Source organism: Anas acuta, chromosome 16 (genome assembly GCF_963932015.1).
Source record: "Anas acuta chromosome 16, bAnaAcu1.1, whole genome shotgun sequence".
Classification (NCBI taxonomy): Eukaryota; Metazoa; Chordata; class Aves; order Anseriformes; family Anatidae; genus Anas; species Anas acuta.
Window position 1 is genome coordinate 132916 of NC_088994.1, and position 25543 is coordinate 158458.

Here is a 25543-nt window from a genome sequence, read left to right on the forward strand (position 1 = left end):
GAATTCACTCCAATATAAAGAGTACAAATCATGCGTTTTCTGCTTTTGCTTTGGAACTCTTAGCTTGAGGTTTTCCTGCAGGCCATGAGGTTTCTTGCAGCAGCAGGGATGAGTTCTGTTAGCAAGAGGCTGTTCTGTGCTTCGACTGTGGGAAGATGAATGGTTACCCGTGCACCGTTAAATAGAACTTGACACCTAGCACACCGCACTTGCAGCCTGTGGGGTGCTTTAACAAGCAGGTAAATCAGCAGAGGCTGTTTTGCAGCCGGGGTGATGCTGGGTGATTAAAAAGCAGGGGCAGAACAAGGAGTTTCTAGTGTTTGTTCTTGCTTGTCATCTGACTCTCCCCTTCCACTGTTCGTTAGAAAAAAGAACAAAAACAAAACAAAACAAAAAAACAAAACAAAAAAAAACAAGGGGTAAGCATCTTAATATCTTTATTATAAATGGAAGGCACAAAACAGACCAGCTACAGAGACTGTCCAAGAGAAATACTTGGTGCTTTATAAACAAACAAGGAAGTACCCTTAGGTGGGTGTGATAATCCTCCTCTAATGCGTTTTTGGAGTGCAAAAATAGATTTGTTCTTGCTCTTCTCTCCAGGACAAAGGCAGAATAGGCAACTGCAAAGTTAGACCAGGGAGGTCAGTTTGTTCCATACTGAGAAAGACAAGCCTGTAAAACAAACTAGACAGATTTTCTTGGTACTATTCATCTTCCTTCAGCAAAGGCAAAGCTTATGACACTTGTTGGTGTGTATTTCCAGACCCCCAGCTACTGGCACTGTAGCGCATCTCTAATTCTTTGGTAGAAATGGTTCAAAATGTCTTAATGCAAACATTTTACCAGCACCCTGGAGCAAAAAAAAAGAAATCTAAAAATCTTACCAACTTCTATTACAGACCTGCTGAATGCACCAGAGTTACTCATTTTTATTCAGGCTTTCAGGGACAACTTCAGCTGGTTTAGCGCCCGGATTGCCGTGTTAGCAGGTGTCAGTTTAAAAAAAAAAAAAGCTTTTGAGGTCCTTTTTAAAATGAGACTGCTTTTTTGGAATTTAGGGCTGCGAGGTATGCTTGGTTTTGCTTTCTTCCTATTCCTTAGACCAGATCTATTCAGATTCTGAACAGTGTTCCCGGTCTGTTCAGGAAACTGGAAGGCAACAAGCAAAATGATGAGCTCCTTGGGCAGTCAAAAGAGCTAAATCTGGAGAGTGTTTTGAGTCAAACTTCCATGCTAAGGAGCACCAGTAATTGTTAGAAGTAGATGCAGAGGAACCTGCATGGCACTGGGTGTGTTTCTGAAGGTGCTAAAGGTGTGAAGTGACGATTCCTATCCATAGTAAAGAAGAGAAGGAAAGCTTGCACTTAACTACTGTTTTTATTCCCTTTGCCCAGCAGTCAAAAGCAGTAACTAATATGAGAAGCCAACTTTTCCTCTCTTTATCTTAGATTTGGGAAAATTCCCTGCCAAAAAAATATTTCCTGGAAAATTCAGTAGTGTTTGTGTGAGTAAAAGGTTCCAACCTTTGATTATTAATTTGTAAGAACTATTTCATCCACTTTTGTCCAGAAGAGTCAGAAATAATTTGCACAGAAATGTGCAGCGTTTTAATGAAAGGATTCAGAATCACTCTAATTTGAACTTTATCTGGTCTGGTTGCAGGTTTTGTGTTTAGTGTCTTTAAAAAAAATAATAATTAAAATTTCTGACTTCATCTCAGAAAAAAGAAAAAAAAATGCTTGTGGCTAAATAAAATCTGTTGCAGCTCTGCTCATCGAAAAATCATTGGCTGTTAAATTGGACCTAAGTCGTCTTCTCTAACCTTTCATGATCCTGAAGCAATGGATGAGGATGGATATATGGATTAGGGAACAGCACCTGGTGGCAAACCTGTGGTATTTGCTACAGCGCAGAAAGAAAAACCCAATTGCTTCCAAAAAATCCAACTAATTCAAAATCCTTGGCATCATGCAGTCATGCCACTGGCAAAGTGAGCATTCCCCTGCCTCTCAAAGCTTGCTGTACCCTTGATCTGCTGTCTTCCTGCTGTTAACTGATTGCAACTCTACGTGTCTGATCAGGGCTGATCAGGGCTACGAGTTGTTCTCGCTATGGAGATCATACAACATATACTGTGCACGCTTGTGTGTATAGATCTGTTTATCCTGTATGCATGTACATACGTCTGCATATTTGTGTGGTGGCCCCCAGATCACTCATGTTACAAAGCATCGGCCTCGAAGGCATACTCATCAAAATCTTTTGTAGAGCCTCCATTTTTTTCTAGTTCCCTCAAAATGAGAGAATTTTTACGCGCTCTCTGTGTCGAAAAGGCAAAAATTCTGATTTTCACTGTCGCTCTCGCTAACTTTCTCTCACTCCCTCCTCGTGTGTGTATAAACACAGATGTGTGTATGCGTATGCACATCTGTGGATTTATATGCACTGGTATGTTTTTTGCTGTACAGGTAATAAAGACGGGGAAAGGTTTTTGTGTTTTCTTAATAGGTGAAGAAATCTTGAAGACCAGAGATTGGAACATACCAAATTTTAAATTAAAAAAAAAAAAAAAAAAGTTAAATTGTCCGGCTGTGGAAGATGGAGCCTCATTTTTGCAGCCACTTTGAATCACGAGTTCATCTCTAAATGCGCTGGGTTTTTTGTTTTTGTTTTGTTTTGTTTTTTGGTTTTTATTTTTTTTAAGAGCTAACTAACCCTGGCTGTCTCCAGTCTGAGAGAGCATTCAAATGGACTTGCTTCCTCTATTAGTTATAAGCTGTTTAAAAGCACATCCTATGTTTGAATTGTGGATGAGAGGTTCCCTTGGCAAAGTGAGGAGGAAAATTCTTCCTACCCCTTTATTATTAATTCACGGATTCAGTCTTGGTTTGGCCTACAGGAGAAGTTAACTGGAAGTCTTTGAAGATCGATAACTTTGCTGAGGTTGTCCAGGTAGGTGAAATGGAAGACCCACAGTGCCTGGAACGTGCTGTTTAATGCGTCCTAACTGTGTTCTAGAGAAGTTATTTGTAGCCAGAGTTGATTATTGACTTGCATGTATGATCAGGTGGTTTTTTAAGGAGTGACTCCGTTTTCAGGCTTCCAGATGTGCTCCAAGTCATCTTACTGAGGATGTGGAAGAGAACACTTGCTGACAAAGCTCCTGGCAGCTTTACGGAACTTTCATATTTAGTTAGTTCATGTAACAGCTGATTTCAAGGCTTTGCTCTCTTCGAGAGACTGATAACTTGATTTGATGAACTGAAGAAAGCTGGAAAAATGCTGGTTCCTCATTATTTTTCACTTGTTACTTTCTTTAGGGTTACTTTTCAAAAGAAGATTTCCCTGCTCACAAGCCAGTAGAAAACTTTCAGCCCAAGCAAGGGTGAAGACAGCTCTCTCCAAGAGCAGAGGAAGGCCCTGTGGAGAGAAGCCGAGCTTGTTAGCAGAACTCGTCGGCATGTCTAAACAAGGAGACGATTGCTACTTCTATTTCTATTCTACCTGTACCAAGGTATGGCTGGCTTTCCTTTGCTTTGCTTTTTTTTCCCATTTTTTTTCAGGAAGGAGTAGATTAGGAAGAGGAAGCACGCTGGTCTTTGGTTAACTTGAGAACCAGATAGATTCTGAATTCAGTTGTAGCAACATTAGGCAGCAGCATGGCCATTTTTGAGGCTGTACTCTATTTTCCTCGTTGGTTTCCTTTTGGTTCCAGGGAGACAAATGTGCCTACCGCCACTGCGAAGCTGCTCTGGGCAATGAGACGGTCTGCAAGCTGTGGCAGGAGGGTCGTTGTTTCAGGAACGTCTGCCGATTCAGACACATGGAAATTGACGTGAGTGCATAACGATGTGTTCTCAAAATCAATCAACAAAAGCATTTTTCAGTGCCGTAGGTGTACTGATTGTGCTTTTGCAGGATAGATTTGTTTGCTTCAAAATCATACTGGTTTCTGTTACCAAGAGAGGGGGTGGGAGGAAGCAGAGGAAAATAAAATCAATGCCTTAGGTATGTCTTAGCAATATATATATATATTTTTATTAGATGCTGACAGTTTTCTCAACAGATGCAGAATAGCTGTTAAATAGACTGCTAAAACCTGCTGGAGCAGGGGGGTAATAAACAGGCTGTTCTATCGTCATGGGAGCAGGCTTGATAATGAACTCTCAGGTCTCTTCTGACCCACAGTCCTTCTGATAACGCTGTTCTAGCTGCCTGGGGTAGGAAGTGGGGAAAGTTAAAGGTGCAGAAGAACTAAGTCTCCAAGAAGTAGTTCTAGACAGGGTTAACCTAGGCAATTTCAGATGTTCTTTTTCCCTCTGAATAATGTTAGTATAATCCTAGGTGTATTAGTTTAACCCACCCTCAACTGGTGTCTGAGAGTGCCTGTCTTCTCTAACTGAATGATGACAAATCTAAATGTGCATAGTGGTTGCAGCTTATGCAAACTTTGTGAATATGCCCAGAAATACTCCACTGAACTGAGAAACTGACCTTTGGAATGATGTTTCAGCACTGTGTTGTGACAGCTGTCATGATCTGGAGCTGCGCATCTCTTTGCAAGCCTCAGGTGCATGTTATCACAAGCTTTTCTTTCTTTCTGTCTTCAGAAAAAGTGCAGTGAGATTCCTTGCTACTGGGAGAAGCAGCCGGGAGGCTGTCAGAAAGCCAACTGTGCTTTTCATCATGCAAAGGGATGTTACATCGATGGACAATTCTTCCCACCAAGCAAGAGTGAGTTTAGGTCCTTTTTCTTTAAGCGCTGAAGACTTAATTTGGAGTATTACTTAGTGGGTGCCAATCCTGTAGGGGGCATCAGGTAACTGTTCATTTGTGAGTGCAGGAAAAGGTCTGCAGTCATAGGTGTACTGCACCGAGTGTACTGCTGGTGTTTGTTTTCTGCTTTTGTGCTCAGCTTCTCTTGGCTTTGTGTGATGTTTGCCTTGCAGTTTGCTTCCTGTTGTTTCATCTTTTGCTGGGTGGTAGGGAGATGTGTTGTTGTTCGAAGGGAAGTCATTGTTGACGGTGTAAACAGTGATGGGATGGGCAAAAGGAGATGCTGAATTCGTTGTCTGTGCGGGTTATCTGCCTTTCCTACCACCTCTTTGCTAAATTGTGGTCAAAGTTTTAAACTGTCATATTACCGATGATCCTCCTCTTCCTCTAGCTACACTGCCAAGTCCGCCTGAGTCCACGGACGATGCTTTGAAAGTGGCTCAGATGTCACTGCAGCAAAACAAACTTTCTGTCCAGTCAAATCCCTCTCCACAGCTAAGGGGGTGATGAAAGTGGAAAACTCTGAAAATGTCCCAAGCCCTACACACCCTCCAGTTGTAATCAATGCTGCAGATGATGATGAAGATGATGATGGTGAGCATGTTTTGGTTCTTGGAAGGAATTTGTGCTGTAAATGATTGTGTAAATCTTTGTTTCTTGAAGGAATCTGTGCTGTAAAGGAATGTAGAAATCACAGATGACCTGAGGTCTGACTAGCGATAGGGCAGGCAGTGTGGCCAGGTCACTGGTGGCTTTGTCCGGCAGTCAGTGGACAGAACCTGAAACGTTGGAGGAAAGCTTGGAACCACTCCTGGCTTTAGCTGGTCTGTTGTGTAAAGTTCTATGTGAAACTAGGAAGGAAATTTCTTTTTTCTGTCTGAAGAGCAATGTGTTGTGTAGTAGTTAAAGCTGCAGAGAGAATCTAGAGTCCTAGATGTTTTGTCCTAGTGTATTCTACTTAGGAGTTCATCAGGTCAACGTAGCTCTTTAAAAAACAAAACAAAACAAAAGAGCAACAAAGTTTTTTATATGAAGCATGGGCTGAAGTGTCACTGCATGAGCTACGTAATCATGAACAATCTGGTCTATGCATAACTGAATAGATTTTTCCCCTTCAGACCAACTTTCTGAGGAAGAAGAAACTAAAACTCCCGTCCAGCAACCAGCTGTGGAAGGCAAAAATGGATTACGGGTGATTTCCACTCGCAAAGGCAGTTCTACTGCTACTAAACAAGGTATTCCAGCACCTTAGTAGGATAAATCAGAAGAACTTGACAGTTAACTCAAAAGCAGTGTGGTGTAAAAACACAACAAAATGTAGGGGTGCTGAATGGACTCGGTTATTTCCATGATCTCATTTCTGCCATGAATACCATCACGTGCCCATTGGGTCAGAAAGGTGAACTCCTTTTCTTTACTTTTGGAGAACAAAACAGGGCCACAGCATGGAGTTGAAATGGCCGCACGTGCAGCCTTGCAACCACTGTTGATAAGCCATATCTAACGATAGAGGGATCTAATATCGTGTAAATGGATTAAAATTAAAACTACATTTTTAAGCCTGAAGGATGAAAGGAGGGGCAAAATGCCCTTGGTTCTCTGGCTCTTTCACTTGTGAGGAGTGTTGCCAGGCTTTATTCGAAATACTTCAGAAAGTTGCTGAGCGCTAAGAAGCCTGAGGAGCTGTGGTCCTCAGTGAGTGCCTCTAAGCCAGTCTCATGAACTGTTTCCTATTTTCAGAGGGCAATCTGAATTTTGGAATAAAAACACTTGAGGAAATCAAATCTCAGAAGATGAAGGAAAAAAATAAGAGACACAGTGGTGAGTTAGTACAGTCAGTACTTTAGGTGTTAGCTGAGCACGTGTTTCGATGATAGATGGTGGCAAATAAGCATGTTAGTAATAGACACAAGGAGACAGCGTGTGGGAAGATGCTCTTTTCAAAGTTCTTGGAAATCTGTGGCTTTATTAGTTTAGTTGAAGATGGAAGTGGTTCAAGAAGAACTGAGTTGTGTTTTTGGGCTATTCAGCGTATTTTCCTTGAAACAGTAGATCACCGTATTTAAAGCTATGTGGTTATTCCACAAATGCTTGAAAGTCTGCTCCTAACGTCAGCCTAGAGTCCTAAATTGTGATGTGCTGCTCATTTCTTTGTGGTGTTTGAACATTTGCCAGTTAACTGTAAATTCATGCATGTATAAAAAGCTGTACGCAGACCAGGAAGCTGCTGATGCTCCAACTGAGTTTCTGGGTGTGCATTACGCTCCTCTTAACATGTGTGTTGGGGGCTTACAGCAGTGCTTACAGTAGAGCTATTTGACCTGCAGTGTGGGTTAAGGTGGGTAACATAGAAAAGGGATTCGGTGTTACTGAAACACTGGATATGTTACTTTTATTATAGTTAGCTTTGTTACATCATGTCTAAAACTAGACTGAAGCTCTTCAGGGCATTGTCCTGTCTTCTGTTTCTGAGAAGTACTTAAATGCTTTAGGGAACTGAAGCTAGAAATACACCCTTTTGTTTCAGTCATTTCACAGTTTAGCTTTCTAAATGTCTCTTTGTTTATCAAGTCTTTAGGGTGGAGTAAGCTCTGTGTACTTACAAATTGCTGCATCAGACATGCTAAAGCAGTGTTCCATGTCATTAGTGGGACCGACTTGGTCTTATCTGTTGTTTTAATATAAAAATCTGAAATAATCCATTCACGTATGCTGACATGGTTTGTAGAAAAGCATGACCTACAAATGAGTAAAGCACTAAATAAATAAATAAATAAATTACTACTTGCTAGAAATAACCATTGCTATAATGTTGCCTTAAAATTATATGGTACATGTATATAATGCTCATCTTCTGTTGGTGATGCATGAATCTGAGTAACAGGTACTTTTGGCTGCAGGAGCTGTGTTCACAACTCTTACTGCTTGGAGCAGACTGCACAGAGAGTTGCACTAACAGCCTGCTAGTGATATGCAGATCAGAAAGTTTGGGAACTGGGTCATTTATGGGAGCTGTCAATCCATGCCATGATGGTGTTGCAACTTGGATTATTGAGGGCTCTTTTTGTAACGGGGTTACTTACTTCCTTGACACATTAGTGAAAGTCTTCTCTCAAGACTATGGCTCTTGCTAATATATAACACAAATGGAAACAATTTCAAATACTTGCCAGCAGGCTTTGCTTCCTTTTACCTTCATGCGGATTTTTCCTGTAGCCTATGTAGTAGGGAATATTGTGTTCAGATAAATAGGGTTTGGGCAACAGGCTGTTATTTACTTCCAATATTTTACCGCACTTCAAAACTCTTCCTTGAAAACTACTGTAGAAGTTGAAATAATGCTTCAGGTCATAGTTTGATCTGTGGAATTATGAAACTCCTTGTGGTATTTGATTAAGGAGGCAGTGGGGAGGCATTGGGGAGGCAAGGACAATCCCCAGACAAGGACTGTATATCTCGAAACAAGACGCTGCAACTCATGATAAGGAAGCGGTAGACAGACAGAGAAACAAATGGAAGGACTATAAATCTCAAAACTGGACATTGGAATTCATTATAAAGATACAACAAATGGAAGAATTAGCAACAACCAGCGCTTGCAATTAAGAAACATGCCAGCTCAGCAGATTCCTGACCAAAGGTGAAAAGTACACTGTGAGGAAGACTCGGGGTCTTCCTCCCAAAGACTCCTGCCCACGTTCCAAAGACCCCTGCCCACAATTCTTGGGAGGCTCTACGCAGGCGCAAGGTGCCAAAAGGCTAATTAGCATGAGAAGCGAGGGAAGGCAGGGATAGGTAAGGAATATGTATAGGCGCTTGTAGAATATTGATAGATTGATTGTATAAATTCAAGACTGCTTTCCACCTTGGGTATGCACGACAGGTGGAGAGATCCCCTGTGCATCATCCAGCGCTGCAATAAAGAATATACCACTTAAGGAAATTTCGGCTTTGATCTTTAAATCAACAGCTTTCTTATTTGACGCTTCAGGAGTAATTAAAACATTCTTCCCCAGCCATTCACAGACACATCTATAGCAGTGTTAAGTTAATCTCGAAGAAGACAGGAAAAAAAGGCTGTAACTGTTAGAAATAGAAGTCCAGAATAACAAAAGCAAACAGGTTCATAAATTTAAGGAGTGTTTTCTGAAGACGTGATAAATTGACTAGAATGAGGGGGAGACTGGGACACACTGCATCTGTGGTTCAAGAATTAAATTGCCAGTGCAGGACCCAGAGGCAGACAGGATTCAAACAGAATTGTTCTTTATGGACACGAATTGTTAACACATTCCTCACAATGCTCATCTTCTGTTGGTGATGTATGAATCTGAGTAACAGGTACTTTTGGCTGCAGGAGCTGTGTTCACAACTCTTACTGCTTGGAGCAGACTGCACAGAGAGTTGCACTAACAGCCTGCTAGTGATATGCAGATCAGAAAGTTGGGAAACTGGGTCATTTATGGGAGCTGTCAATCCATGCCATGATGGTGTTGCAACTTGGATTATTGAGGGCTCTTTTTGTAACGGGGTTACTTACTTCCTTGACACATTAGTGAAAGTCTTCTCTCAAGACTGTGGCTCTTGCTAATATATAACACAAATGGAAACAATTTCAAATACTTGCCAGCAGGCTTTGCTTCCTTTTACCTTCATGCGGATTTTTCCTGTAGCCTATGTAGTAGGGAATATTGTGTTCAGATAAATAGGGTTTGGGCAACAGGCTGTTATTTACTTCCAATATTTTACCGCACTTCAAAACTCTTCCTTGAAAACTACTGTAGAAGTTGAAATAATGCTTCAGGTCATAGTTTGATCTGTGGAATTATGAAACTCCTTGTGGTATTTGATTAAGGAGGCAGTGGGGAGGCATTGGGGAGGCAAGGACAATCCCCAGACAAGGACTGTATATCTCGAAACAAGACGCTGCAACTCATGATAAGGAAGCGGCAGACGGACAGAGAAACAAATGGAAGGACTATAAATCTCAAAACTGGACATTGGAATTCATTATAAAGATACAACAAATGGAAGAATTAGCAACAACCAGCGCTTGCAATTAAGAAACATGCCAGCTCAGCAGATTCCTGACCAAAGGTGAAAAGTACACTGTGAGGAAGACTCGGGGTCTTCCTCCCAAAGACCCCTGCCCACGTCCCAAAGACCCCTGCCCACAATTCTTGGGAGGCTCTACGCAGGCGCAAGGTGCCAAAAGGCTAATTAGCATGAGAAGCGAGGGAAGGCAGGGATAGGTAAGGAATATGTATAGGCGCTTGTAGAATATTGATAGATTGATTGTATAAATTCAAGACTGCTTTCCGCCTTGGGTATGCACGATAGGTGGAGAGATCCCCTGTGCATCATCCAGCGCTGCAATAAAGAATATACCACTTCAAGGAATTTCGGCTTTGATCTTTGAATCATATTTGAACACTTTCTTTCTGTGATCAAAAAGCTTCCTTAAACACAGCCTCAAGCTCAATTACACCAGTGTGTTTTTAATTTTCTACGGCTGGTTATTTCTATAGCAATACAGAATAACACTGCTCATAATTCCTGAGGTGGGGGGAACTATACCAGCCTCTGAAAGGGTGCTAGCAAGCACCTCTAATTAGCTGAAAGCTTTTGAGGTATCAGCCCATTGTTTTTTCAGGGAGGGGGGAATGGGAGCCATACTTTGAAACTGAAGTGCTAGGTGCTTAATAAAATGGGTCTGCCAGAATTGTAGGTGTGGTGCTAAAATATGAAGCCTGGCATGGTGGTAGGCCTTGGTGAATCACTGGATCCATCTTTAGGTGTTGCAGAAGTGGGATAATTTGATCCTGCTGTAATATGAATAGTATTGAAATGTCCTACCAACTGAATTAGCAATGTTAACAACTATCTGCGACTCAACTAGAAAATAACCTGCAATCTCATGTATTTGCAATTCACTTTATAAACTCATTGCCATCCATTATGATGATGATGATGTAGAAACACCGAATTCAGGAATAAGGTTTTGTAAATTGATATCATGTTGTCACTGTAGTATTTCAGTGAATTGGAACAGCAGAATTCCATGGGTAGTACTTGTTAAATGTACTTGTCAGCTGGGCTCTTAATTGCATGCCAACTACGATAAGACAGCAAAGGTATACTTACTGGTGTATTTATATTGGTGTATTTATAGACGAAAGAAGGGAGTTTGCAGCCACTTTATGTACCTGTGTAGAGGTTCAGCTACGTGTAATTGTTTTCAGATTGTATGTGCAAAAAGAAGGATTTGGCAGCATTAGCCACTGCTGCCACTGTACAAATAAAGACTGTTGTGCCGTTGTACTGTTTACATTAACTATAAATACACCACAGTAGAGAGAGACTAGAAATTCCAAGCTTTTACTGAAGAGTCATACTATAGTTCTTTTTTTTTTTTTTTCTTAAGCCAAGCACAGCAGGGAGTCTGCAGACAAAACTTTGAGTGTTGTCTGCTTTAGAGCAACATCCAGCATCATAAGTTCTTGTGGAACATGACTGAGCACTTTTATCTGGTGCTTTTTCTTGCTGTAAAGATGCACCTGTAATCTTTTCTCTGAGCTTCAAGTTTCAACATATTTTGTGTCCAGCTAGTAAGAGCATGAAGTCTCTCAACTTTAACTAATTTCCTCAGCTGGTTAACTATATAGTTATTTAGCATTAAAATATTTGTCAATGTATGCACACGTGTGCATATGTGCACAGTCTTGTCTGCACAAAAATCCAAATGTATCCTGTTCTGTCATTTAAAGAGTGACAAATATGAATTACTTATGATGTAGATATGATTGACCTGTATTTTCTAGATACATAGTTGTGGTCTGATCAGCTAATCTGAATATCAGCATCAAGTAGATTCACAGCTCAATGGCCGTTTTCTCCTAAGAATGACCAGCTTCATTTTCTCTTCTTTTGAGAGAAATGGAGTTGAGTAACTTTGTGTGATGAGAATGCTCTTTTCTGTAACCTTTTTGTCTCCTGTAAACTTAAGAGTAGAGCATGGTTCTTTCATCTCTGGTAAGTGAAATGACATATTCCTTTTAAATCATTATTTTGGGGAATGGTCTCTGCCATGCTATTGTTGCATGTTGACATACCTGAGTATATATGGAGCACCTATACAATTTTGGACTGGAGAAATTCTGGAGTTAAGTGGTAAAGAGAGCCTGTGGAAACTTCTGCAGAGTCTCATGTTCTTTTGTAATAGTACTTAATAAGGAACAGATTTGTAGGTTATCTAAGCAGATAACTCAAGAACTTGTTTCAAACTCTAAAGATCCCTTTTGAACAGTAATTTCAAGAAGTATGTATTATCTCACTACACCTCTGTCATAATATGTCAGCATATCTAGATGTCTGTTTTCTATGAAATTTGTAATCAGAGATGGATATCATCACTTTCAATACTCTGCTAATTGACCAAACTCTGCATGGAAAAACTGCAGTTGGACAAACATAGATATACCCAGGATCTAGCTTTAATGCTAGGTAAATGATTTGATCTTTAGAATGGTGCCCCAGGGATGTACATGTTGCTTTTAGCTACAGGCAACAACAGAAGGCATAAGTGTTACTTAGTTCTGTCTCCTCCCAACGTATCCTCTGTGTCTTGCTGTAAGAACAGGTGAACTTGATGTTTGTGGATGGTACCAGCTGAAATGCTGGGTTCACCTCCCTGTGGAGAAAACTGCTTGCTGAATCTCCAGTGCATTGCAAACAAAATTAAAACTTCTTGTAAAAGAAGAGATAAGGCTCCTTACCCCAAACTGGAGCTTGCGTATGTGTATTATCTACTTCATTTTTAAATTGTGTTTGTCGAGGCTCTGGGGATGGCATCTGAAATAGTTTTTAAGCACTAAATTATTCTATTCTATTCTATTCTATTCTATTCTATTCTATTCTATTCTATTCTATTCTATTCTATTCTATTCTATTCTATTCTATTCTATTCTATTCTATTCTATTCTATCTATTTCCACCCAGAACATGAAGACCAGCTTCTTGTAGAGCCACCTTTTTTCCACGAAATCTCTCAAGAGCGAATGTATTAGCCTAAAATGTGTTTGGTAGACAGTTTTGTTTTTTTTTTTTTTTTTAATGTAATTCTTCTTTAGTTACCTAAGGTAATACAGTGTAGTCGGTTAAAATATAAATAAATTATACTGTATCTTTTTGATTTCTCCCTCATTCCCCCAATTCCAGCCCTGTCTTATGCTTTCTGAGCCAAAAAAAAGCCACTTCTGTGGTTTAATGATATGAATTATTGCTTGTTTGATCAAACAATGTTTTCATTCTACCTTCTGTGCTACTTTCCCAGGAAACTGATAATTAAAAGAAGCCAGCTCCCTAGAATTTCAGACAATGGCAATGGAATCTGCTCTAATCAGTTCAGTCCCTACCACTGCATCTCGTTTTGCCTTACTACAACTGGAAAGTGATACTGATTCAGAGCCTGGAAAAGGCAGAAGTGGCCGACGTGCTGGTAAATCTCTAGCTTCAGGGTGTAGATCTATAAATGTGAAGAAAAGAGAGAAAAGAAGAAAAAGGAGAGAACAGCAGCAGAGTGAGGTCAATGATGTAAAGGGATTGTATTTTCAACAGTGAGTAAGGTTGTTGTCTCATCAAGAGTTTTTGCTGTCCCTGAAAAGTCATTGGTTTTGGTTTTCCCTGTGAAAGAAGAACTACTTAATCGCAGATTACATCTTTACATTGTCCTGTCTTATGTTTCTGAGAAGTACTTACACGCTTTAGGGAACTGAAGCTGGAAATACACCTTTTTGTTTCAGTCATTTCACAGCTTAGCTTTCTAAATGTCTCTTTGTTTATCAAGTCTTTAGGGTGGAGTAAGCTCTGTGCACTTACAAATTGCTAAAGCAGTGTTCCATGTCATGAATGGGACCGACTTGGTCTTACCTGTTGTTTTTCATATACAAATCGGACAGAATCCGTTCGTGTTTTGCTCCTTGAGCTCTGTCGGCATTGTGTCTACAGATGTGTCTGTGTGGACGTGTGCCTGGGCACTCCCGGCGGCTGCTGGGCCAGCAGCTGCGAGCAGTTGTGAGCGTGGCTCGCCTACTTGGAGACCGCTTGTGTTTGAGGGAAAACTCAGCCTTTACCGCTGAGCTCCACCGGAGCCGTAAGGAGACGCTCTCCTCCATGACGAGCGCGGCGATGGAAGCCGCATTTCGCACCCCTGCTTTGACCACAAGCAGACGGCCCCCTCCACCCTCCCCAGGACTCGAGGGCGAGCTGTGCGCGTCCCTGGGGGCCGGGGGCTGCCCCCCGCTGCCCTCCGGTGTCCCCTCACACCCACCCCTCAACCCCCGCTCCGCCCGCGCCCTCCTGCCGCGGGGGGCCGCTGTGCGCGGCGGGGCGGCGCCGCCGAAGGTTGCGGCCGTTGCCTAGCGAGGCGCTGTCACCAGCAGCTCGGGCGGCCCAGGCGCGGCCCGCCGGCCCCTCAGCCCGCCCGGAAGCTGCCTCCCGCCGCCCGGAGCAGGTTTGGAGCGGGGAGCGACGGGGCCGGGGCTGGGGCTGGGGGGAGCCACCCCACAGCGCCGCTGAGCCGGCATTTTGCTTGGTGTTTGTTTGAGGAAGTAGGAAATGGGATCTCTCCCCTCCTCCGCCCCTCCCCTCCCGCGACTGGTTTGGGTGTCATTTTGGGAGGGGGGGGCGGGGGGGGGGAGTCAGTAAGTTTTCAGTATGTGCTCGTGATTGCCGTGCCCTTTCTGAAATGAGCAGGATTTCAGGCTCTTGCTTCTCTTTCTTGGTTTCCCTTTGCTCTGTTCTGTACAACAAGGCTTTTTGTCAGCTTCCAATGTTTCTCAGCTCTGAATGGACAAGCCCTCAATGCAAATGGGTGTGAGTGAAATGCCAAAACTCTTCTCTTTGCAACCACAGAAGACTTGTGTTTCAATCTGGTTGCATTTTCATGCAGGCTGAATTTGATGTGCTTAGCTGGTGAGTCCTGCCAGTTGGGTAACAGAGCAAAAAGGCTGCGTGGGAGTTGAGCAAGAAGGAAGTTCAGCAAACTTTCCTTTGCATGGCAAAGCCTCCTTGACTGAGAATCAGCAAGAGCAGAAGATGTGTTTGGGATCCGGCAGCATTTGATACCCATCGAGGCTTTGGAGTGTTTCTGGTAGACATTTGTAAAGAAATCCTATTCGATGCTTCTTCTTGTGCTTCAGAATTAATAGATGGGGGGCAGTATAAGGAACCATGGTTGCTGAAATATATAACTAATAAAAAATAGTTCCATATGGGCATAAAGAGACGGATTAAAATCAGAGGAATGCTTGGTGTGTAGTAATCACAACTATTTAAAATCATACCCACCATGTAAGCAACACGACAGCTTTCTGTGCTTCTGAAATTCTAAATACTTGGCCCTTGTAAGCAGAAGATGGCTTTCAAGCACGTGTGTGTCTATAGGTATAAATTCAGGATAAAAAGGTTTTGTTTGAATAATTTCTGTTGCCTATGCATCGGTACTGTAGCAGTGAGAAAATAAGGTTCATTGTAAGTCTATGCTTTATCAAGAGTTCATTAACAAGATCTTACAATATTGTTGCTTCATCCGGCAGTATAACATCCAAACAGAAAGTCTGACCACTTTCAGACCAAAGGTTAAGTCTGCTAGCTTAGAAGGTAATAGAAGCAAAATTAGTTTCTGCACTGGTTTAACAGTTGTTAACATATCTGCTTTTTTATCACAGTTCCTTTCCAGGGTGTAATGATGCTTATGTATTCTTTGGGAAACTCTTCAACATTCTGTTTCAGCAGGGAGTTAATTCTTTATTATTTAACTCGGAGAACATTTTTTCTTAGGTGCAGAAAATTGCAAATGAGGTGAACAGAGGAATTGTAACAGATCTCGTAATGACTTCCTGAATACCGAGTGGGGAGCACAGAGATGGAGGCCGGCATGGAGGAGATCCTGGTTAAAGTTGCAGTAAGGGTCAGACCTCTGCTTTCCAAGGAAGTACTTCATAACCACCAAGTATGCGTGAGATTAGTCCCAAATACACAACAAATAATCATTGGGAAAGACCGTGTCTTCACTTTTGATGTTGTATTTGGCAAAAACTCAACCCAAGAAGAAGTTTATCCAGTTTGCATTAAACCTCTTCTAGTGTCTTTGGCTGAGGGATATAATGCTACAGTATTTGCATACGGACAGACAGGTTCTGGGAAGACTTACACCATTGGAGGTGGTCACATTGGTACGTTGTAAAAAGTCTTTTTTTGTGTGTGTGTGAACAATGTAGTTCTGCAAATTAAGTATTTAATACATAACAGATGATGCTTGAGAATTTTTAAGAGATAATGAAAAAATGTATAGCAAAAAAAGACATATATATTCCAAAGTTTATGTGATGGTTGTGTTCTAAACACAAATTCTGTGTCCGTTAGGCTATACCAAAAGTATGAGAGAAAAAAAAATAAAAAAAAATTAAAGTGCTCTTTCCCATTCTCTATTCTAACAGGCAACTTACACTACTTTCTGAAACACAGTGCTTTAGAAATTTTGGCTACATTTATCCTACTTAGAAAGTATCTGCTTTAGGTAATTGTATGAAGCAAACTCACTCTTGGACTTTTTTCAGAGTCTGACAAAGAGATTTCATAGATAAATTTCATGGAATAGAATCCTAGAATGGTTTGGGTTGGAAGGGACCTTAAAGACCACCCAGTTGCAACCCCCCGCCACGGGCAAAGATGTCACCCACTAGACCAGGTTGCCCAGGGCCCCATCCAGCCTGGCCTTGAACACCCCCGGGGATGGGGCATCCACTGCTTCTTTGGGCAACCTGTGCCAGTGCCTTGCCACCCTCTGAGTAAAGAATTTCTTCTGAATATCTAATCCAAATCAACCCTCTTTTAGTTGGAAAGCCATTCCTCCTTGTCCTATCATTACACCACCTGCCAAAGAGTCCCTCCAGAGTCCCTCCCCAGCTTTCCTGTAGGCCCCTTTTAGGCACTGGCAGGCTGCTGTGCCTAAAGCCTCTTCTCCAGGCTGCACAACTCCAACTCCCTCAGCCTGTCTTCGTAAGAGAGGTGCTCCATCTCTCTAAGTATCCCTGTGGCCCTCCTGGACTCTCTCAAATACTTCCACGTCCTCGTGCTGGGGGACCCAGAGCTCCAGGTGGGGTCTCACGACAGCAGAGCAGAGGGGGACAATCACTTCCCTCCCCCTGCTGGCCATGCTGCTTTTGATGCAGCCCAGGATATGGTTGGCTTTCTGGGCTGGAAGCACACATTGCTGGCTCAGGTGGAGATTCTCATCATCCAACACCGCCAGGTCTTTCTCCTCAAGGCTGCTCTCAATCTGTTTTCTGTCCAGACTGTAGTTGTGCTTGGAACTGTTCCAGCACAAGTGCAGAACCTTGCATATTGGCCTTGTTGAACTTTATGTGGAATTCAAATTTTGCTTTTTTAAAGGCAGATATCTGAAACTCTACTATTCGACTTACTTGGTATTTCCAAGTCAGTGTTTCTCAAACACCTGAGACTGGAAACTACTATTTTTCTGTATTAGTTCGCAGAAGAATTCTTCAGCTTCTGCATGTATACAATTTTGCTTTCTGACTTTCCCTGAAATCCTGTATCACCAGCTCTGGTTATCTTCCCTTCCGTATCGAGAAGTCACAATTTGTTTGTCTGTTCTGCTGAATAAGAGAGAAGAAGTGGAGTAGCAGGAATTAGAAGACTACCTGGATTTTTCTTGGTCCTTGATTCTGAATTTGAAACCCTGAAAATTATGTATTCGTTCTTTTTGCATAAAGGATTTGAAGTTTTATCATTAATTCATTAGCAAGTTCAAAATATTTTTTTCTTCTAGCGTGATTTTTTACTAATTTAATTTTCTTGTAGTCTCGTACCCGCAGAAAGTAGTAAAGTTCTGTATCATTTCCATGCATTTCTGATCAACAGAAAAGCAAATCTTTACATGAAAACTTGGGAAAACTGAGCTCTTCCTATTCCTTATTATATTGAGTGATAAACCTCGTAGACTTCTCTTTAGTTTTAGTCTTTGTAATTTGTGTGACAGAATGACTGCAAGTATCTGTGACATCTGTGTTTATATTTTAGCATCATTTTCAGAGGATGAAAAAGGCATAATCCCACGGGCTATTCAGGAGTTATTTCAGCATATTTCTGAAAACCATAACATCAATTTCCGAGTGAAGGTATCTTATATAGAGGTTTACGAGGAAGAACTTTGAGATTTATTGGAGTTGGAGACCTCTGTGAAAGATTTACATATCTGAGAAGATGAAAAGGGAAATACAGGTAGGATTTCAGCTCTAGAACTTTGTGCATTTGATTTCTGTTGTGTGCACAAATTATTGTTTCCATCTCTTGAAAAGAGAGCTTACCGATGACTAATACTAGACGAAGTCACGTTTTCAAAATATCAATTCAGTTTAGCTGATCTGAAGCAGCCTTCATTTGAGATTCCTATGAACAATATCAATGTTCCTCCAGAAGCAGCATCAGGTGGTAAGGTAGTACTGTTACTGTTTCTGCAAATTCAGCATAGAAACACAATTGTGCATGATTATTCAGTTGAATGAATGCTTTAAGATTAAGCCTTTGCTTCTCACTTCAAAGTTATATTTGTTAAGCTACTTATGCTGTAAATATCTGCTTCCATTCCACTAAGAACTATGTTCTTAACATAGGCTGGGAGTCACTTTTACTACAAACTTTCAAAATTTCTGTCTTTTTTTTTTTTTTAACTGACAAAGTAAGCTTTGAGCTAGGTTTGCTCATACTTTTTTTCTAGATAGCACTAGGTTGCAAATTGCATAAGACGATGTGTAAACACCTAAGTGTATTCTGTGTATTCTGTTTACAATACTGTTTCAAATGGTGTGACAAAATACACCCATATATTCTATTTCTGCAGGTTTCAGATGTGTTGTACTTCATGCTTTCCACATACTGTTTTATTTTATTTAGCTATGTGCTACGACCTTATAATAATGCAGGCTGGTATGCTTCTGTGATTTGTGTTTATAGATTGACTCTTCATAATTGCAGTAAACTTTTACTGAAAAGTTTAAAATTAATGTAATTATTCTGATTTTCTTTTGGTGTTTGAAGTGATTGTTGGTGCTAAGGAATTCCTAGTAGAATGTGCAGATGAAGTGATGAGCCTGTTGGAAAGTGGCAATGCAGCTCGTCACGCAGGCACAACACAAATGAACGAACACTCTAGTCGATCACATGCCATTTTTACTATCAGTATTTGTCAGAAACAATCTGCAGAGTCTCAAAAAAAATAGTGATCCACAGGATTCATCTTGGAAATCAGTCCAGATGATTGCTTCAAAGTTCCATTTTGTGGATTTGGCAGGATCAGAGAGGGTGACAAAGACTGGAAATACCAGTGAAGGATTCAAAGAATCAATTCAAATCAATAGTGGTTTGTTGGCCTTGGGAAATGTCATCAGTGCTCTTGGAGACCCAAAAAGGAAAAGCGTACATATTCCATACAGGGATGCTAAAATCACTCGCATTCTGAAAGACTCCCTAGGAGGGAACGCCAAGACTGTCATGATAACATGTATAAGTCCATCCTCATCAGACTTTGATGAATCTGTAAATTCGCTCAAATATGCAAACAGAGCCAAAAACATTAGAAATAAACCAGTTGTCAACTACAACCCTGATCAAGACCGGATTGATGAAATGGAACTTGAAATCAGATTGCTCTGAGAAGCTTTGCAGAACCAACAAGTTGGTAATCAGTGTTGACATGACTTAAATCAAGAAAGAACCTGAATCAGTTTGCTAGAAGAACAGCTCACCCAGCTTCAAGTTCAGTGCTTCAGCTACAGAAACTGTTTGGACGAAGCCTTCCCATTCCTGGTTGATTTGAATGATGATGTTAGCTTAAAAAGCAGGAAGCTCTCACCGTGCAGCAAATTGACACTGGAACTGGCACCATGCAAGAGCCCCATCATATCACAATTCTTCAGCTGAGGAGAGAACTAAAGAACTGCCAGGTATTTCTTTCTAAGTTGATTGTTTAGGTACCTATGAACAAATCAGGAAAGCTAATGTGTCTGTCTTGTAGGAGGAGGAGATAGAGTTCCAACAAGCTAGAATTTTATAAAATCAACCTATTTTCATTTTTCACACTGAATTCTGGTAAGCCTGTAGATTGTTACCTCGCAATCGCATACACAAATTCTGGCTTTTCTTGGTTCTCATCATCCTAAATTACAGCTCTGTTATTTATTCTTCATTTTTTTTCTCTGGCTTATTGTAAAGCTCTGCTTCCCAGGTTCAAAACAGTGTAAGAGCTGGGTAAGAGCTGGATACACTTGGTGGGTGATGCAAAAGAACGGAGAGGTGCGGTGTGTACCTCAAGGAGACTTAATACTGGGTGAGAATAGCCCATGAACTGAATTGTACCATGTTAATTAGTATATTACACTGTATGTTATCACTACCATGATTACTATAGGTGACTAATTAGAATGTATGGAAAAGAGTGTAACCTGAGCATGACATAAATGGTATGGAATAAGGGGTGGATAGATGTCCTGGTTTCAGTTAGCACAGAATTAATTTTCTTCCTAGTAGCTGGTGGAATGCGGTGTTTTGGCTTAGGATGAGAAGAGTACTGATAACACCCCGATGCTTTAATTGTTGCAGAGCAGTGCTTATACTAAGCCAAGGACATCTCAGCCTTTTGCTCTGTCCTGCCAACGGGCAGGCTGGGGGTGCAGTAAGAGCTGGGAGGGGACAGACCCAGGACAGGTGACCCAAACTAGCCAAAGGGGTATTCCATACCATCTGACGTCATGCTAAACAATATATAGGGGTGGCTAGCCGGGGGGGAGGGGGCCGGACTGCTCGGGGTTAGGCTGGGCATCGGTCAGCGAGTGGTGAGCAATTGCATTGTGCATCACTTGTTTGTATATATTATTATTATTTCCCTATTATCACCATATTATTATTATTGTTATTATTGTTATTATTATTTTCCTGTCTTATTAAACTGTCTTTATCTCAACTCACGGGCTTCACTTTCCATTTCTCTCCCCCGTCCTGGAGAGGGAGGGGGGAGGGTGAGCGAACGGCTGCGTGGTGTTTAGCTGCCGGCCGGGTTAAACCACGACAAAACTGAAAGATACCCAGGTAAGCATGCCATCCACAGCTCGGAGGAGATGGTTAGGGAGATGCTAAAATAAACAGGGCAATAAAGGCTCTTGAGCAGCTCTTAAGAGTTGTATTTACTTGAAAGATATAGGTTGTACAGAAAAGATAGAGTTGTACAGAAGTATCTGTCTTTAGAATAGTAAGACATAGTGTGTCTATACTTTGCATTTCGCTCCTAAAGGTTTTCTGGAAGGCCAACTACATTTGGAAGTAACCTTCAATCACTATTGGATCACTTACCCAGAAAAACATCTGAAAAAATATAACATTATAATTTCTTTAATCTTTAGGCTCTTCTTTGAGATGAAAAATGAGGAGGGCCATCCTTATTTTTTTGTTTGAGAAGTGCATTAATATTATGATTGATGCTGAGATTTTACAGCCAAATCTCACAGCACACCGAAGAAAGTAATTGGATTTAAATACCCACTTTGTAAGGTAGTGTTGGTTATGGGTCCATTATTTCCTTTGGGAGAAAGAAACTTGTCAAAACAAAATCAATAGATGAGAAACAGAAGTAAAGAAACGACTGGTGGAAACCACTTTTGAAGGGAGCAGCTGATTCCCCAGAGGGCCATGCTGCCATAGCCACAGGGACCTTGACAGCCTAGAAAGGTGGGCTGACAAGAACCTCATGAAGTTCAGCAAGGGCAAGTTCAGAGTCCTGCACCTGAAGAGGAACAACTGCAGGCACTAGTGCATGCCGGGGGCCACCCTGCTGGAAAGCAGCCCTGCAGAAAAGGAGCTGGGCGTCCTGGTGGCCACCAAGTTGAACATGAGTCAGCCATGTGCCCTTCCTCCTAAGAAGGCTAGTGGTTTTGTTGGCTGCACTAGGCAAAGTGTCACTAACAGGTCAACAGATGTGATCCTTCCGCTCAGTGAGGCCACAGCTGGAGTAGTGTGTCCAGTTGCAGTTGCAAACTGTATTTTGTGGTGCGTTATACACAGCATAGGCAGCCAGTCAAAAGAGGTGATTCTCCCACCATATTTAGCATTGATGTGGCCTCACCTTGAGTATCGTGTGCTCAGGGGCACCCCAGTTGAAAAAAGGATGTGAAGATAATTGAAAGTGTGAAGAGGAAGGCAACAAAGCTGGTAGAAGGGCTGGAAGGCAGGTCCTATGAGGAGAGACTGAGAACACTTGTGTTGTCCAGTCTGAAGAATAGGAGGCCAAGAGGCGACCTCATGGCTCTCAGCAACTTGCTGAGGAGGGAAGGTGCTGGTCTGTGCTGCTGGTAACTGAGGGAAGAATGCATGGGAATGGCACAAAGCTGTGGGGGATGTCCAGTTCACGCTGGACATCAGGGAAAATTTCTGTACCATGAGGATGGTCAGACACTGGCACCGGCTTCCTAGCGAGCTGTTTGGTGCCCCATGCCTGTCAGTATTCAGGAGGCGTTTGGGCACTGCCCGCAATAACATGCTGTAACTTTAGGTTAGTCCTGAAGTGGTCAGCCAGTTGGACTTGATGATCTTTGTAGGTCCTTTCCAACTTCTCTACTGCATTCTGCTTGATTCTGTTCAGTTCCGGGCTCCCCCATGCAAGAGATTCAGGGACATAATGGAAAAAGTGCAGCAGAGGGCCACAAAGATGCTTAAGGGACTGGAGCACCTCTCCAATGAGGAAAGGCTGAGAGAGATGGGACTGTTCAGTTTGGAGAAGAGGAGGCTCAGTGGGGGATTTTAGCAATGTCTTACAAACACCTGAAGGGAAGGTGCAGTGAACGTGCAGCCAGGACAAAAGGCAGTGGGCATATACTGGAACACAAGAGCTTCTAGGCAAACATCTGGAAGCACTTGTGTACTGTGTGGTGGCCGTGGCTGTGCACTGGAACAAGTTGCCCAAAGAAGTGGAGTCATCCTCTGAGACCTGCAAAAGCCACCTGGACATGGTCCTGGGCAACCTGCTCAAGGTGGCCTTGCTTGAGCCAGGGGTTAAACCAGGTGACCTCCAGAGGTCCTTTCCAGCCTCAGCTGTTCTGTGATTCCATGGTGGGAGAATTTGCCATATATACGTCACAACTTTGCAGTTACACTCACATCTTTGAACAACAAATAAATATATGTATGTATTTAATTTTCCAACGTCAAGAATAACAATGCCTGCTTTTCCACTGGCTGAATTTTCCTTTTATTATCTAGCAGGCTCTAGCTATGGATGAAGAAGTATTCAGCCAGAAGGATCATGAATTGAAGATATTGCAGAATCAGATAAAGACATTAATACAGGAAAATGAAGAGCAACTGGAATCTTTAAAGAAGGCTGAAGAAAGACATAGATTACAGGTATTTTTCCTCTGGCATATATTACATATATCTATATCAAACCATCCGTCCACCATAGGAATGTACTCATGATTTCAAGACAGATCCTTCAGAATTTTTTTGGATGTAAACACCTACCAGTCTTACAAGCACCTTGTTTGAATTAGAGCTGTATTCCCTAATGAGCTGAGATCATCTAGTGGGTGAATCACAGTACTGTGATTCCTGAAGTTTGTGTATCAGCCTAACTGTGCCACAGCCTTCCTGTATGATATTAAGTGGTTCATTCACCCTCTCTTTGCTTCCTGCCTTCCTCCAGATCTGTGTTGTTGCTAAGTTGTTTCAGGACGATTCATGATTTAGGACTTGAAAGGCTTTAAAAGATTGTTTAGAATCTCAAAAAGACCATCAAGTTCCTACAGAATGCTTTAATTGAAAGGCTGTGTAGAAACATGCTTTGTTATATCTTTATTCAGTGTGAGAGTAAAGTATTGTTGACTTTTGACTTTTTAAGACAGAATTTCATCCTAGTATTCTGAGAGTTTACTATTACAAGAAGCTGAGTGACACAGTGGAAACACTGCTTGCCTCCTTCCCTCTCTAGATCTTGTATATGCTAATGAAATTGTAATGGGTAGTAAGTGAATAGCATTTCAAGATCCAGGAGACCATATATAGGATAGTTGATAGATCTGACTTTATAGGATGATAGATCTGACCTTTTTTAAAGAGAACAGCATAAACATGGCTAGTTAGTACTCTTCTCCTTTTTCTCCTTTTTTTTCCTTATTCTCCTTTTCCTCCTTATTCTCCTTTTCCTCCTTTTCCTCCTTTTTCCTCTTCTTTGCTGATGGCTTGGGGAGAGTCAATGAATGAAAGGTAAGTACACTGGTCACCATCTTTTCCTTCCCTCTGTAACTTTTTTTCTGTTCTGTCATTTCTGGATAGGCTTTTTTTGTGTGTTTTCCCTTTTTAACCCATACTGCATATTGTCAGCTTATTAGACTAAAACAATCCATGCTTCTAATACACATAGATGCTTATATACGATTATGCTTATAATTGTATCCTATGGAGGATACGAGGCAGATGTTATGAACAGAAACAGTTGTACTGTAGGCAAAAGATCGCAGCTCTCACTTTTACTTAAAAACAGAAAAATCAGTATAATAATCAAATCAAATGCTTGTGTCAAATGGCTTAAAGTTGTATGCACAGGAAAGTGTCATTTCAATGATACATGACAGAATAAGAACTGTAAAAGTAGCATGTAAATGTTTGTACCCATGTATTTATGTAACAGGTTATGCACTATGGGGTTGTATGTACAAGGGCATAAGGGACAGAGTCTTATAGGGATTAAAAAAATAAAAAAGTTGTAAGGTGGAGTTGCCCATTACTACTTCCACAATCATAAAATGTATGGTATTGACATATATATTCTTTTTGGTATGACACAGAAATATTATGTATTGTATTCCAACAAAATGTCAATTTGTGGGGCATTGTCTATGTATGGGGAAAGGACTTGCAGTCTAAGAAGATGAGAAAAAAAGAATAAATAAAAAATATATGATTCAAAGTAGGAGAATGCATACTTTAGTTAACTATCTCTAGCTGTTATTCAAATTTCCTGTTGGTGGGCAAGATTTTCGATGTATTCTGAAAGGAACAGAGAAGACTGAAAATTGTATGGTCTTGGCCTTATGGATAAATCAGTTCAGTGAAGATATGTAATTTTGAACAATGCACAGAGATTGCTGTAGGAAAGGCAAGTAAGTTCTTCAAACTAGCATTACCGACAAATTTGAGGCTGGGTAGAAAAGAAAGTAACGGTTGATACAGGGGATCCTGGGGTCACGTACAATTTTATGAATGTTAATTAATAAAAATAATCTTTCAAGTTGGACCACTCCAAGAGGAAGAGGAAGCCTACATGTATGTACATTTCATTCTTTAAACTCAGACCATGTGCTTCATTTGAACATTTTTCTTGAATTACCGTTTTATTTATCCATGAACACACAAATAAGGCAAGCAAGGGCTGGTAAATATGTCATCTACTTCTCACTAGATGTCTAAATCTAGCTGACATAATTTATATAGGACAGGTCCTTTAGAGACAAAAATGTCTCAAAAAAAATGATTGGAGTTTGGGGAGAGGTAAGATTCTACCTGTCATGCCAGAGAATTTTCAGTTTGTTGCAGAATTTGCCTGTGCACTGCAGAAGAATTTAGAGTTAGTGAATGATATACAAGAAGACTGACCTTTATAATGAATTTAGAAAGGTATGATGCAAACCTGATGATC

At 41.3% G+C, this 25543-nt stretch overlaps 1 protein-coding gene and 1 pseudogene across 1 annotated transcript; both read left to right on the forward strand.

Moving 5' to 3' along the window:
• LOC137865362 (kinesin-like protein KIF27) overlaps positions 1 to 25543 on the forward strand; it is a 70647-nt pseudogene that overhangs the window by 34853 nt on the left and 10251 nt on the right.
• On the forward strand, positions 2091 to 8605 carry LOC137865359 (zinc finger CCCH domain-containing protein 11A-like). Its single transcript, XM_068700370.1, has 7 exons — positions 2091 to 2955; positions 3324 to 3517; positions 3719 to 3838; positions 4614 to 4737; positions 5171 to 5373; positions 5898 to 6014; positions 6520 to 8605. The coding sequence occupies exons 5-7, from the start codon at positions 5286 to 5288 to the stop codon at positions 6624 to 6626; spliced, it is 312 nt and encodes a 103-aa protein (XP_068556471.1). The 5' UTR covers positions 2091 to 2955; positions 3324 to 3517; positions 3719 to 3838; positions 4614 to 4737; positions 5171 to 5285; the 3' UTR covers positions 6627 to 8605.

What these genes read in the sequence shown, in the direction of transcription:
- LOC137865359 (XM_068700370.1), top strand. Translation starts at nt 5,286, where the DNA reads ATGAAAGTGGAAAACTCTGAAAATGTCCCAAGCCCTACACACCCTCCA. An exon ending in TGATGATGAAGATGATGATG is followed by an intron (nt 5,374 to 5,897) that starts GTGAGCATGTTT and finishes TTTCCCCTTCAG; the next exon opens with ACCAACTTTCTGAGGAAGAA. An exon ending in TTCTACTGCTACTAAACAAG is followed by an intron (nt 6,015 to 6,519) that starts GTATTCCAGCAC and finishes TCCTATTTTCAG; the next exon opens with AGGGCAATCTGAATTTTGGA.